Raw genomic sequence first — 14,941 nt, 5'->3', positions numbered from 1 at the left:
TAAAACATCTTTAATCAAACCTGTTGTTAAGAGGTATGGACCCTGGGGTCAGAGACGTCATGGCTGTGAACCAGGTCGGCCCGGCACTCGCTGTGCGGACCGGCCTCATTTCTCTCTGTATCCACCTGACCACCTAGGTCCTCCAGCAGTCTCCTCAGTGGCCTGTCTCATCCTTTCTCATTCCCTGCTCCATAATGCCCTGTTAAACACAAAACCAGGTGTGGCCCCCTCTGGCTTAAAGCATTTCATTGGTTGCCCAGTTTCTTTGGGATGAGATCCAGACTCTTTACAGTGGCCAGTGTGGCCTGGGATTACCTGATTGGCAGTTGCCTTTCCAACTTTGGCTCATACCACAGTTCTCCCCAGACTCCGCCCCATCCATGCTCACTGCGCTTCAGTTACTGTGGCCTTCATCTGTTCCATTCGTAGAAGACTCGAGCTCTTTCTTGCCTTGCGCACTGCACCTACTGCTCAGCCTGTCCATAGCTCTTGGTCTGCCACCAACATCAAGCAAGATTGCAAGTCTTTGGAACCTCATTGCTTCTTTTCTGCTAAGCCGAGTCAGTAATCCCTACTTCATAGGGTTATAGTCAGGATTAAATACAATTAGGATTATAAAACGTCTAAGACTGGCCCCTAAGGGGTGCTTAGTAAATGTTGCTCTCCCTTGCTCCAGGATCGAGGAGAGCAAGAGCTATATGACCGGCTCCTTCTCCTTTAGGTCTCAGCTGAAGATGTCATCCTCAGAAAGGTCTTCCCTGCCCACCCTAATTAAAGTAGCACTCCTAGCCCTCACCCCCATGAACTTCTGTACCATCGTCCTCTCCTTCCTTCCTAACTCTCATCATGAGGTAGAATCATGTGTTTACTTGTTTATTGCTTATTCTCTGACTCCTCTAGAAGGTGGGCTTTGATTTAAATGTTTTCTCATTGAACTAGTAAGTGAACCTCTGTTTCTGCCTCTGTAATAATTTATGCCTTCTCAGTGTGGGGGCGCACACGGGAGTGGAGCCTGCTGTGCAGAGCGTGGTGCCTGGTGCGGAATAAGCGCTGGCTCTAATAGCTGTCGTGCTCATGCCGCCTGTGGAAGGGCCGCTTCCACCAGCTGCTGTTTGTTTGTCTTGTTCTTTCGTGAATCCCAGTATTTCTCTGCTTGTTCTCTATCATTTTTCCTCAGCTCATGTTCTGATTACCCCTGATGGCTTCCTATTCTTGGTTCACACCCTTTATCCTCAATCAGCTCCTCTTCACCCCTTTCCACCTGCAGCACAGCTCCCAGTTGTCCTCAGAAGGCTTGGTCTGGTTTGCCCCCGTGGGCTGCACCATCTATGCTGTTGCGTTTCCTGGGACCCCAGGGCCACACTTCCTGGCCTTACCATGAGCTGGGGATCCTGTGGGGCTCCTCAGCCTGTGCTGGGAACTAGAGAGCCTCCAAGGACTCTTCTCTACTTGGTGTCCTTGGGTCTCACGTGCTCCCCTGCCAGACGTGTGCAGTCACCATGAAGCCCTGCTCCAGGCAAGTTTTTTCCAGGTGGTCCCAGGGAATCGAGTGGGATAGGTCCACTCTGTGTTCAGGAGGTTGGCTCCCGAGCCTCTTTCCAGGTGCGCTGTGGAGAAGCAGGTCCCCTGTGCTGTCTACTGGGAAACACTCATTGAAGGGAGACAAATCCTGTTCTCCTTCTGTTCCCCATCCACTTGGCAATAAAATACTGTCGTTTGTATATTTAACTTGCCAGATTAATATCTGAACTTCTTGTGCTGACCCTTTGAAGTTAGTTTTTTAAAATAAGTCACCAGTTTTGAAGGACTATCCTTTTTTAGACCATATACAAGGAATCTATCATCTGCAAATAATTAGACAGTGGGAATGATATTGTATTGCTAATGAGCAGATGTGCAGACTCGGAGTGGAGGAACAGCTGCACACATATAAAATGCAAAAGCCACCCAAACCCAGCATTATGAATTCTGAAAGGGATTTCATTCTTTTAAGAATTTCGGAAACAGAGAGAAATGAAACAAAGAATTTAACTGATATTTTTATTAATTGTTCTTCCAGTCACACTTTCCCTTGTGTCCCATTATCATGAGTGTTCATAGTATCTTTGCTGTTTGCAAAAGTGTTCTTTGCACTTTTAAATCCTGCTGTCGTATAATACTGTAAAGCTTATATTTAATATTTTTCCTTTGCCTTTATAGTGTTACAAGGGTTTGGTGGCCGCACGCTGAGTGACAGACTGTTACTGGTGGTCTCCCCTGGGCTGTGCACGATGCTAAGTGCTCATGTGTACGTGATCCCATTTGATCCTTAAAGCAACCTGTGAACCTTAGACCCATTTTATAGAGGAACAAATAGGCCCAGAGAGGCGAAGTGATGTGGCACAAGCCACCTACTACATTGCTTGACAGAGGTGGAATTTGGACTTAAGGGCCAAACTCAAAACCTGATGTTCTTTTTGTTGGGTGGCACATGGCCCCACAGTGCTACACAATTCTGTCAGAAAGCAGAAAGCATGGCCCACTACAGCTGGAAACAGCAGCACATTATCCAGTGATTTTAAACTCCTTGTGATGTCTGTTACAATTTTATAATCCCAGTAAGGATTTGCAAGATGAAGAAATTCAAATAATCAGGCTTGTGAAAACTTTTAGCCAGCAAGAGTTTCACATATCTTAGATAGTAATGGTTAGGTCATTTAGAATTTGAATAAATTGCTGAAATGGTATGAAATCAATGAAAAGAAATGAAGTCAGAAGAATTACTAGACTTCACATAAAAGAGTACTGAATTAGGTCAGAGAAAAATCAGAGCTGATAACACTGGCAGGAACTAGGATTTCTAGGTTCTAGGAATGGCAGGCTGAGTTATTCAGACCAAATTGCCCACTGAAAGCAGCTCCACATGTTGAATAAAATATATATATATGTAAAGCATCACGTCAAAGAGTTGACAGAACTATGAGGAATTACCAGGGTAAAATGGAAGGCAGCACAGGAACCCAGACAGGTAAGCAGAGGATTAGATATATCTTTATTCTGAGCAAACTTGTTAATCCCAGAAAATGTGAGCTTTGAGAGCCTTATTAAGGACACAGAGGGAGTAGACGTAGAGGGAGTGACCGACACAATTCCGGCACTTGACCCAGTGGATGTGATAAGATGCTGTTCCCCACATCAGGGTGGGGGGCGCCTGCTTCTCTGTCACACATGGAACATATTCCAGGCCATAAAAGGCTCAGTATGTTTCAGAGGGATTAAAATCATTTAGCTTTTGTTTCTCTTACCATAATGCAAGTATTGAGAAAATCCTCTTATGTTAGAAAATTTAAAAATTTCTGGCCAGGTGTTATGGCTCACGTCTGTAATACCAGCATTTTGAGAGGCCAAGGAGCGAGGATCACTTGAATCCAGGAGTTCAGGACCAGTCTGGGTGACTTAGTGAGGTCTCCGTCTCTACGAAAAATTAAAAAAAAAAAAAAAAGCTGGGCATGGTGGCACATCCCTGTAGTCCCAGCTACTCAGGAGACTGAGGTGGGAGGGTTGCTCGTGCCCAGGAGGTTGAGGCTGCAGTGAGCCATGATTGCGCCACTGCACACCAGCCTGGGCAACAGAGCAAGACCTTGGCTGAAAAAAAAAAATTCTGAATATCCTATTTATCACAGATAAATCATGATGGAAATTGGAAAATACTTTGAATCAAATGATAATTAAAATACTATATGTTAAAATTGATAGGGCATAGGTAAAGCGTTCTCAGAGGGACATATAGAGCCTTAAATTCATATATTAGAAGAGAAGAAAAGCTGAGCTAGCATCCATCTCAAGAACTTAAGAAAATCAGCAACAAGTTCAACCCAAACAGTGTAAAATTAAGAAATAATGAGAGCAGAAAGAAATGAAATGGGAAACAAACAAACATAAGATCAAAAAAGCCAAAGGTTGGTATTTCATGATGGCTACAAAATTAATAAAGCTCTGGGAAGTTGTTCAAGGAAAAAGTGAGAAGGCACAAATATACAACATTAGGAATAAAAAATTGGGATATCACTACAGATGTGGGAGATTTTACAGAAACCAGGAGGATATGATAAGCAACTTTATGTCAATAAATTTGAAAAGTTAGATACATTCTTTAAAAATATAGTTTAATAAAACTGAATAAAAAAACCACTGGCTTCATCGGTGAGTTCTTCCAACATTTAAGGAAGAAATAATTACAGTTTTTCATAATGTTTTCAAGAGATTAGAGAGGGATGCAGTCCGTCTTACAATCCTTGCATAATCTTGATACCAAAACTTAACTATGTAAGAAAAGAAAAGTATAGGACAATCTTACTTATGACTGTAGTTGCAGAAATCCTATACAAAGTATTAGCAAACTGAATTTAATAGTATATAAGAAAATAATACATCATGACCAATTTTAGGTTCCTCCAAGGAACACAAGCTTCAGTATTAACCCGTGTAATTAACCACTTTAGCAGGTATTTTAAAAACATGTATGATTGTTGAAATAGATGCGTAAAATGTATTGAATGCAATTCAGTATTCATAAATGATTTAAAAACACGTATAAAAGATGACTTTCTTATTCTGATAAAGAGTACGTGCAAAAGCCTACAGCAAACATTGCATTTAATAATGAAGCATTGAGAAGCTACAGAGAATGCCATCGCAACTTCTAATCAGCATTGGACTGGGGGTCCTAGCTCATGCAGTAAGTCAAGGAAAGGAATGAATGTATACTGATTGAAAAATCGACTAGATACCTATTTACCTTTCCCCAGCCAGACACCATTCCCGTTCTCCCTCGAAGTGGCCATGTGACCGAGTTCTAGCCAGTGGAATGAGGAAGAAGTGATATATGCTGCTTCCAGACCTGGCTCAGAAAAACCTCCTGCATGATCTGTGAACTTTTCTCTCTATATTCAGTCTGCCTGCTGAATGTGAATGCCAAGGGAAACCTTTGAAGCAACATACTGAAGGTGGTGAAGCTTCTGTCAATTTAAGCCCCAGAAGAGTTCATGAAGCAGAACTCTTACCATCTCCTTTTTATTAACTGTGCTTTGCATCATTATGAAAGAAACTTCTATTATGTCCAGCCACTGGAATTTCAGGGTTTACTTATTTACCAGGAATTGGTACCTTAAAGTGGAATGCTACCAAAAAATCTTAAAAACAAAACAAAACAAAACAAAAAAACCCATGGCATTGGCTTAGTAGTTAGGCAGCTGGAAGATCTAATATTGGGTCTTGTTTATGGTTGGTAAACACGCCAATTCTCTCCAAGTTGTTTTATAAATTCAGTGCAAATCTAAATGAGATCCCAACAGTTTTGTTATTGTTGTCGTTGCAGTTTTTGTGGATCTTGAAAGCTAATCTTGACATTTATAGGGAAATGCAAAAGTCCAAGAAAAGCAGACACTTGCATAAGAACAAGAGGATGGGAGGACTTATTCTTCCAGATATCAAGTCATTATAAAGCTACAGCTATTAAGACATTGTGAATCTGATGTAGGGACAGATGAATAGAGAGTTCAGAAACAGACCCACTCCTGTCAAAGTATGACAAATGACACAGTTGGCATTTCATAGTACTGGGGAAAGAATGGTTTTTAAATCAATAGTGATAAGATAATTTTCTTATAGGAAAAAATTAATTGGATTTCTACCTCACACCATACACAAAAATGAATTCCAAGTAGATTGAATACATAAATGTCAAAAGCAAACGTAGGAAACTTCAAGTAGATAATATCTTCATGACCTTGGGTTTCGGAAGCATTTCCTAAACAAGACACAAAAGCACTCACCATAAAGGAAAAATATTTGACAGATTTAACTATATCAAACTTACAACTTTGGTTCATCAAAAAGCATCATAAAATGCCAAGAACAAAAAAATGAAAAATAAAAAATAAAAAAATGCCAAGAGCAGAGAGTTTATATTTGATAAAGGATTACTATTCAGAATATATAAAAAATAGACTTAAATATATATGCAGTGTTTTTTGTTTTTTTAAAGAAAAGACAGACTGCTGAGAAAAAAAATGGGCAAAGGACTTGAATTATGGAAAAGAAACATATAAAATGATAATTAACATTATTAATCAGGAAAATGCAAATTAAGATCAAGCGAGATTCCATTACACACCAAACTGACTGACAAAAAGTGAAAATCTGACATTAGAAGACTTTAATGAATTGGCAAGCATTTAGAGCTCCAGGAATTCTTGTGCAGTCATGTGGTTTTATAAATTGGTACAACTACTCTGGAAAAATAGTTCAGCATGTAGTTAAGTTGAAGACATGCAAACACTATACACCAACAATTCTATTTCTAGGTATATACTCAAGAGAAACTCATGCATATGTATAAGAGAATACATGTCAAGAATGTTCTTTACAGCCCCAAGCTGGTAATGTTCATTAAGGGTAGAAAGTATAAATCCATTGTGGTGTATTCATACAATGGGATATTGTGAAGCCATGAAAATGAAGAAAATGGAAAGGCCTCATGATCATAATTGTAAGTGAAAGATTCAAACTATAGTATAATTCCACTTATATTAATTTTAAAAATAGGCTGTATTAGTCTGTTCTCATTCTGCTAATAAAGACATACCTGAGACTGGGTAATTTATGAAGAAAAAGAGGTTTAATGGACCCAGAGTTCCACATGGCTGGGGAGGCCTCACAATTATGGCTGAAGGCGAAGGAGGAGCAAAGGCACATCTTATATGGTAGCAGACAAGAGAGTGTGTGTAGGAGAACTGACCTGTATAAAACCATCAGATCTCGTGAGACTTATTCACTATCATGAGAACAGCATGGGAAAGACCCACCCCCCCCCCCCCCATGATTCAGTTACCTCCCACCAGGTCTTTTCCATGACACATGAGGATTATGGGAGCTACAGCTCAAGATGAGATTTGGGGAGGGGACACAGTCAAACCATATCACAAGCCAAACTAAACTCGCTTTGTTCTGAATGTGTCTATGTGCTAAAGAAATTATTACAAAAACAAGGTGTGGTACAACTAGAGAGAGGGGGGAAGGCATTGTCATCAATAGAGACACAGGGAAGACTCCCAAGGGTACTGGCTGTACTCTCTTGATGTTAGTGGTGGTGATACGAGTATTCACTTTATAATCAATAATTATAGATAGAGTAATATTAGGCACTTAACTGTGCATGTCCATTTTACGTACTTTTGTACATTTATGTCTTATGTACTTTTCTGTAATTGAATCTGGAAACTACAAAGGTATAATATGTCGATTGCTACTTCTGCTAATATGAACACTATCCATGATGGACTGGTTTGTAAATGTGTGTGCACATGTGTGCTTAGTACTGATTTCAGTGTAAGCATGTTGTAAATCTCATGTAGTGGGGCACTTTGGCTGTAAAACTTTAATATTTGGACTTGTAATGATGACCTAAAAATTTTACTATTTTGAAAGTTTTCTAATATTTTCATTATTTGGCCAAACTTGGGATTTTAAAACATAAACAGACATGGAGTCCCAAAAGACATTCTAGGACACATAATAATTAAAAAGATTTTCTTTGGCCGCCATAAATAGAATTTCTCTTTTACACAAACAAAACTCACACTACGATAGCTTTTTACCTTTTATGAAGAAATCACCACATCTTTTCAAAATAATTTATGGCTATAGAAATAATGTGTACTCCTTACTGAAAATCGGGATCTTTCATTTTTCTTTTTGCTTTTAGATATGGAATAAATATTTGGCACCTCTGTTATAAAGCAACATTATTCCATCTCCCTTGAGATGCACTGCATGAAAAAATGCAAAGAACATTGTGCAGATGATAGATAGTGACTGTATTGTGTGGCTGTTTTCCTTTTAAAAGAGAGCCATGTAATATCTTTCATAGATCCCTATATTCCACTTAATTTTTTACCTAAATTATATATATTTACAAATGGAAATAATAGTGGTTAAGATCATGGACTTTGGAGTTAGATGGTTCCAGATGCAGCACTGGCATTCAGCAGGCAGCCAGCCTCTCTCTGAGTGTCAGTTTCACCTTTGAGAGGGTTTCACCTTGGCAGTGGGAAGGGGCCGGGAAATGGGTTTGCTAATGTGCTCCAAGTATTTGCAGAATTGGATGAATAAGGTAGTAAAGCACAGTGCCTGGACATAGTGAGGACTCTAGGATTGTTAGCTACTTTGATGATCCCTCTCCCTCTCTCTCCTTCCTCCTCCTCTTCTCCCCCTCACTCCCTCCCTCCCTCCCTTTTGATGAAAGGAGGGCTGTCCATTCATTTGTTCAGTGTTTTAAATTAAAAATGAGCTGTCAGTTAAAATGGACAGGATTAAGCTCTCAGATAAAGTGAGATGGTTATATTCATAGGGCTTGTCTCAAACACCTAAGGTAAGGGCAAGGTGCACCAGGAAGGGTCACTTGGATAAGAAGAAGAAGTGCCATCTTTCACTGAGAGGGATACAGGCTTATCTACCTGGGGGAGGACACTATGGCATGTTGTTTCACGGAGACCCTATTTTCCAGCAGAAGGAGGAGGCCACCCTGAAGCAGCACCTGGGTGAGCTCTCCCACCAATGCCAACATCCCTGGTGGTCTTCCTGTGCCACTGCAGCAGGCAGGTGGCCTTTGGCGCAGCAGACCATGAGGCAGGATCTGTTTTCTCTTAGCAGCAGTCTATAGAAGAGAAGAATGTGAAGGTCATGCTGGTAGGAGTCACTCTATTTTCAACCAACATGGATAGTCCTGCTAATGAGATTGCTCCCGCGAAGCTTGCTAAGATAGAGATAGCGATTTCAGACCCTGAGGAGTCGGAGCTGACTTGTCCTGATGTTCACTATTAGCTGGTAACTCCTGCATATCGGTTCAACTCATAGCATGAACTTCCCTTTAAAGTTCTCATGTTCAGACACATTTCTCACGTCTCCAATCAGGATAGATAAAACAGGATTGGAACCCAAAGATGAGCTGAGGCTTAGGAGGCCCTCTGAGCAGAGGAGAAGTCATCTTATGCTTCATTATAGATGAAGCGTTTCTGTTTTCCACTGCTTCCTCCCGCTCTGCTGAGAGGGAGAGAAACCTCAGAGCAGTCTCAGGGTTGCTTGTCCCTTTAAAAATCTTCTTTGGAGAAAGTGGATGGAGAAATCTCAAGCAGTTGGTAGATGCCAGGAGGTCAGTTCTCATCAAGAATGCCCCAAAGCCCAGTCCTCATTAATCAGCTTATAGAGTACTATGGAAGAATTTTAAGCACAAGATGTTGTTTCTGAGCCAGTAATTCTCTTTCCACTCAACACTGAAAGCCCATTGCTTGCTTTCCTGGTCCATGAAGACAGCCAAATAGTGTCAATAATTTTTCCTCCTAGTTTTTCCGAAGCCAAGTGGAGGGCACAGGGAACTTTGCAACACTTGTTGCATCTGTGGGAAAGGGGGCCCTGGGTCATTGGTTGGTGATTATGCTCACTCAGGGTTCCAGAGAATTCTGTAGCTCCTGGGAGTCTGATCTTTCCACACATCTCTGGTCCCCAGCATGACTTGTCAAGATACCTATGTGGTTACACGCCCAACCCACCAGCTTCAGGACCCACCAGGCCCCTTGTCAGACCTTGTCCTGCCTCTTCACAGTCCTCAGAACATTCCAAGCTTGTTCTTATTTCTGGGCCTTGGGCTGGGATGCCCCCTCCCCGGCAGGTACTCCACATCCAAAAGCACTTTGTTCCATTGTCCTCGATTATTTTGCTGTAACTTCTCATGCATCCATTTTGGAAGGAGAAAGGGCTTTGGTGTCGGGGTGATCAAAGTTTAAATTGCAGGATGGCCATCTACCTGCTGTGTGACCTCAGGTGGGTCACTGAATGTCTCTGATCCGTAATTTCCTTTTTGTCAAAGAGTGTTAAGAATATCTTCTCCACGGGGCGCATGTGAGGATGAAACAAGAAATGATGGCAAAGACCTCGCACAGGGAAGTACAGTGTCAGGCTCGTGACTACTCTTCCCCCTCCCTCCCTCGTCCTGGTTATTCCTTGAGACCAGGGATTATGACCTAATTCTTCTGTAGCCTCCAGAGTGTGGAGGCTACAGTCGGCACACATGAATTCTTTCTGCTGGGGAGAACATATTTATGTGCAGAAAAAGGAAGGACACATAGGGGTTATTCTATCATTCAATAACATTTTTCTGTCCTATCTCAAAATACAATTTTGGTTAATCTTGCCCTCTGGAGAACAGCATTATAAAGCCTGTTTAGATCGATTTATGACAGTCGGATATTTCATTTGTTTTGTGATTCAATGGGTAGACAAGCAGGGCCACTTCTTGTATTCCCAGCCGCTCCTGGGTGTTGGTTCTTTCTTCTGGGTTTTCAATCTGTTGAGCGTCCAGTCATCTTTCCCAGTGAAGCATCTTTCTCGTCTGGGCTTCAGGCTTGAGGGTAACATGCTCATCCTCTTGAGAAGCTGGCATCAGGGCTTTGACACCGATGCTGCCTGGGTTGCAGCTGCTTTTGCAAGCAGTACCAGTTCCTTCCAAGTCCCTGAAGGCACCACATTGCTCCGCAATCCTTACCTTTGTTCTACCTTCATCCTTGGCGCCCACCTGCTGACAAGCCAAGTCGCTTCCTTGATACAGCCTTTGAGACATGGGCCCTTTCCCCACTGATCACACGAACTTACTCCCTTTCTGAACCCCTCCATTTTTTTTAACCTGCACAGATATTCCCGTAATCCCTCTAATACTTGCTTATGCCTGCTGGTCTCTGTTTCCCCTGAGTATATTAGAAATGTGACTAGCTGGAACATGCTACAGGGTCCGATTCCTGAATCCCAGTGCCTGGTTCATTTTCACGACAACGTGGTGGCATATGGAGGATCTGTGACAACCCTGTGGCTGCTTCACTCTGGGGCACTGTCACACTCAGATAGAAACTGACCGTCATCCACCCTTCAGCTGCTGAGACAGGCAGAAAATCCTCTTTGCTGACTTTAAGTTGCAGACTAGATGGGTAGATGACGTTAGTCGTAGATGCAGGACTCCTGCTACGTGCCAAGCACTGTGCCAGGAATTTACACAGACATTGTCTCATTTCCTCATCCACCAAGGGAGGGATGATGAAACCTTCCACACAGGTGTCTCCTTAGGACCCAAGGAAATAATATGTATCATAGTGCGTTACATGTGACAATTGGAGTAGATCGTTGTTTAAATATTTCACGTAAAAGTATGTATTCATAGAACATCTAGTGTGATCCAAGACCTGTGATAAATCTACCTGAGTTCAAACGTATTTGTTGTAATTAAAACAGGCAAATCAAAACAGATACATTTCATGCTTGTTTAAAGAAAATGCTGCAAACAAAAAATTAAAACAAGCACTTAGCAAGACATCAGGCACAGGGACCATATGAAAAGTGTTAAAATGCCTCAGCATTGTGCCCAGTTTGACGCTGGCACTGTTGCCTGGCGACCAGGTAACCCTCTCTGTTTTCCGCTTTCCCAGGTATGCGCCAGGGGAACGACCATGGCACTCAGTACCGCTCAGCCATCTACCCGACTTCCGCCAAGCAAATGGAGGCGGCCCTGAGCTCCAAAGAGGACTACCAAAAGGTAGGGGTTGCTGGGCTCCTGGCCCCTGGCTTGGGCTGCCATGACTAGGGCCAGGTTCTGATTTTAGAGGGGAGTCTGCTGCTTTTCAACCGGAATTGTGTTTTATTTGTGCATCTCTTAGAAATTTATGTCAGCCTCTAGGAGTGGAGCCATTGTGTCCAATACATGTGCTAAATGAGGTTTAAAGAGTAGGCCTGGGCCAGGGCCAGTGGCTTATGCCTGTAATCCCAGTACTTTGGGAGGCCGAAGCAGAAGGATGCTTGAGGCCAGGAATTCGAGACCAGCCTGGGCAACACAAAGAAACTCCATCAATACAAAAAAATACAAAAATAACCCAGGCATGGTGGCCTGCACCTATAGTCCCAGCTACCTGGGAGGCTGAGGTGGGAGGATCATTTGAGCCTGGGAGGTCAAGGCTGCAGTGACCTCTGATTGCACCACTGCACTTCAGCCTGGGTGACAGAGCAAGACCCTGTCTCAGTGTAAAAAAATAAAGAATAGGCCCTTATGTGTTTGTCTTTAGAATCACTCATCTAGATGAAGATATAGCCTGTTAAAATAAGTCTTTTTCCTTCTCTCTTTGTTTCTGTCTCTGTCTGAAACTCCCTCTTTTTTTCTTCCCTCTGTATTAGTTTTACAGGGCTATTGTAACAAGCAATCACAGCTTGGTTGGTTTAAACAGCAGATATTTATTTTCTCACAGTTCTGGAGGCTGGAAGTCCAAGATCAAGGTGTCGGCAGGGCTGGTTGCTTCTGAGTGCTGTGAGGGAAGGATCTGTTCCAGGCCTCTCTCATTGGCTTCTAGATGGCTGTCTTCTCCATGTTTATATTCACATCACCCTAGTTTTATATGTGTGTGTGTGTTTCTGTGTCCAAACTTCTTATTTTTACACAGTCTCTAGTCATATTGGCTTAGTGCTAACCCTCATGACCTCATTTAACTTAATTACCTCTGTAAAGACCCAGTTTCCAAGGAAGGTCACAATCCGAGGTTTTAGGACTCCAGCTTATCTTTTGGAGGGAGACACGATTCAACCCGTAACGCTTTCTCTCTCTGTCATAACAGTAAATTGAATTACAATAAAAGTAGTTCTGAGAAATATACACGTGATATCACAAAACAATTATTTTCATGATTGTATACCATTTTTAAAAATCCTTCAATAGAGATTTAGTTGTTTTAAAAACAACTTGAGTTGCTTTAGTTTTTAGAACTTTGTGATAGTACTTAGATTTTATTTATCATTATATTTTCTGATGTGGATTTGCATTTGACAGTAGAGCTAGAAGCTACTATAAAGCTAATCTATGTTAGAATTATGTAAAAAGTCAGGTACGCAACAGCCCCCAGGAATGAGTGGGCTATCCCCTTATCCTGCATGGTGACAGAGAGATTGCAGAGACAAGGAGGCTGTAACTAGAGTGTCCACTGATGAGCAAGCAGTAGGATGGGTGACTCATAGTCAGTTCGACTGTGATGAGCAGAGTCTGTCAAAGGCCTGAGAGAGGCGCTGAAAGAGCCCATTCCTTCCTCAGCCCCTCCCACCTCCCTCCCAAGCTGTGATGTCTGCTTGGCTGGTCATGGTAGGCAGCCTGTGGGATGGCCCCCAGTGCTCTCTGCCCATGTGTAATTCATCTCCTTGAATATGGGCTGCATTTAGCAACTCAATTCTAATGAATGACAGCAGTGATGGGAGCACTCTGAGACTAGGTCATTAAAAGATTGTGGCTCCTATTGTGAAAGCTCTCTCTTACTGTCTGAGAGATGGTAGGCAAAGCCAGCTTCCATGTCATGAAGCAGCCCTGTGCAAAGGCTTACGTGACAAGGACAAAAGGCTGCCAAGAACCACATGAGTGAGCTTTGAAGACCCTCAACCCCAGTCGAGCCTTCAGATGAGACTGCAACTCTGCCTGACAGTTTGATTACAGCCTCATGAAGGACCTCGAGCCAAAAGCACCCAGCCAAGCTGTGCCACAGAAGCTGTGAGATAATAAATGTATGTATTTTGAAGGTGCTAAGTTTTAGAGTAATTTAAGTATACTTATATTTCCATTCTAAAACCCTTTTACCTCTATATTCTTTCTCTTATCCCTTTTTCATAATGGCTTTTCTAACAGTGGTGGGCTAACCTGGGCATTTATGGTGGTGGTTACACATGTAGGCTCTACCATCAAATTTTCTCAATTCACATGTCATCTGTGCAATTTATTATCAAGTACCTGCCACTTAGAAAGCCATATGTTCTATTTGACTCAAGCAGACCTATGACGATAAGGGAGACCCCATTATCCCCATTTTCCAGATTCTCAAAGACAGACAGCAATGACCTTAGAATAAATGAAATTAAAGAGAAGTAAGACTGGATGCAAGGAGCCGAGTTGGGCAGCTGTTATAGGATTCCAGGCCAGAAATGGTGGAAGCTTTGTCTAGGATGGTGGAAGTATGGGTGGGAGGGAGGGATATTTAGGAAGTAGAAAGACTAGAACTTGGAAATTCATTGGAAGTGGGGAGTCAATAAGAGGGACAGGTCCAGGTCCAGGTCGTGGCTGGTGATTTTCTGTACAAAAAGCAGAGGCAGATTTGTGGGGAAGGTAAGGTAGGTTGTGAAAGTGCAGAGTTTAAGATACCTAAGACATGGGCATCCAAGGGACTGTTGGGAGGAGCCATGGGCTGTTTCTGCCTTGCAGGGAAGATTGTTAGAACTGCTGACTGGGCAAATGCATGTGAAACACAGGGCCTAGCACACAGTAAATACCTCATAAACAGGAACCCTTATTATTGCTGGGAGTTACCAACTTATATTTGGTAAATGAAACCCCAGTTGCTGATAAGATCACTTGGGAAAAGTAAGGAGATAAAAGCAGAAGAGGCAGGGCGCAGTGACTCACGCCTGTAGTCCCAGCACTTTGGGAGGCTGAAGCGGGCGGATCATGAGGTCAGGAGTTCGAGACCAGCCTGACTAACATGGTGAAACCTCGTCTCTACTAAAAATACAAAAATTAGCCAGGCATGGTGACATGCACCTGTAATCCCAGCTACTCAGGAGGCTGAGGCAGGATAAACTGTTGAACCCATGGAGGAGGGGTTGCAGTGAGCCAAGATTGCACCTGGGCAACAGAGCGAGACTCCATCTCAAAAAAAAAAAGCCTGTAATCCCAGCACTTTGGGAGGCCGAGACGGGCGGATCACGAGGTCAGGAGATCGAGACCATCCTGGCTAACACGGTGAAACCCCGTCTCTATTAAGAAATACAAAAAACTAGCCGGGCGAGGTGGTGGGCGCCTGTAGTCCCAGCTACTCGGGAGGCTGAGGCCGGAGAATGG

At 42.6% G+C, this 14,941-nt stretch overlaps 1 protein-coding gene across 5 annotated transcripts in view; it reads left to right on the top strand.

The window, feature by feature from the left end:
• The window catches only part of MSRA (methionine sulfoxide reductase A), a 366,455-nt gene that overhangs the window by 247,470 nt on the left and 104,044 nt on the right, over nucleotides 1–14,941 (top strand). For all 5 annotated transcript variants that reach the window (XM_025394753.1, XM_025394751.1, XM_025394754.1 and 2 more), the window contains one exon: nucleotides 11,511–11,617. In XM_025394753.1, coding sequence (XP_025250538.1) covers nucleotides 11,511–11,617 — 107 coding nt within the window. The remainder of the gene's footprint in view (nucleotides 1–11,510; nucleotides 11,618–14,941) is intronic.

Source organism: Theropithecus gelada, chromosome 8 (assembly GCF_003255815.1).
Source record: "Theropithecus gelada isolate Dixy chromosome 8, Tgel_1.0, whole genome shotgun sequence".
NCBI classification, from domain to species: Eukaryota; Metazoa; Chordata; class Mammalia; order Primates; family Cercopithecidae; genus Theropithecus; species Theropithecus gelada.
Note: the sequence above shows the minus strand (reverse complement) of the source record. Positions and strands in the feature narration are given on the sequence as shown.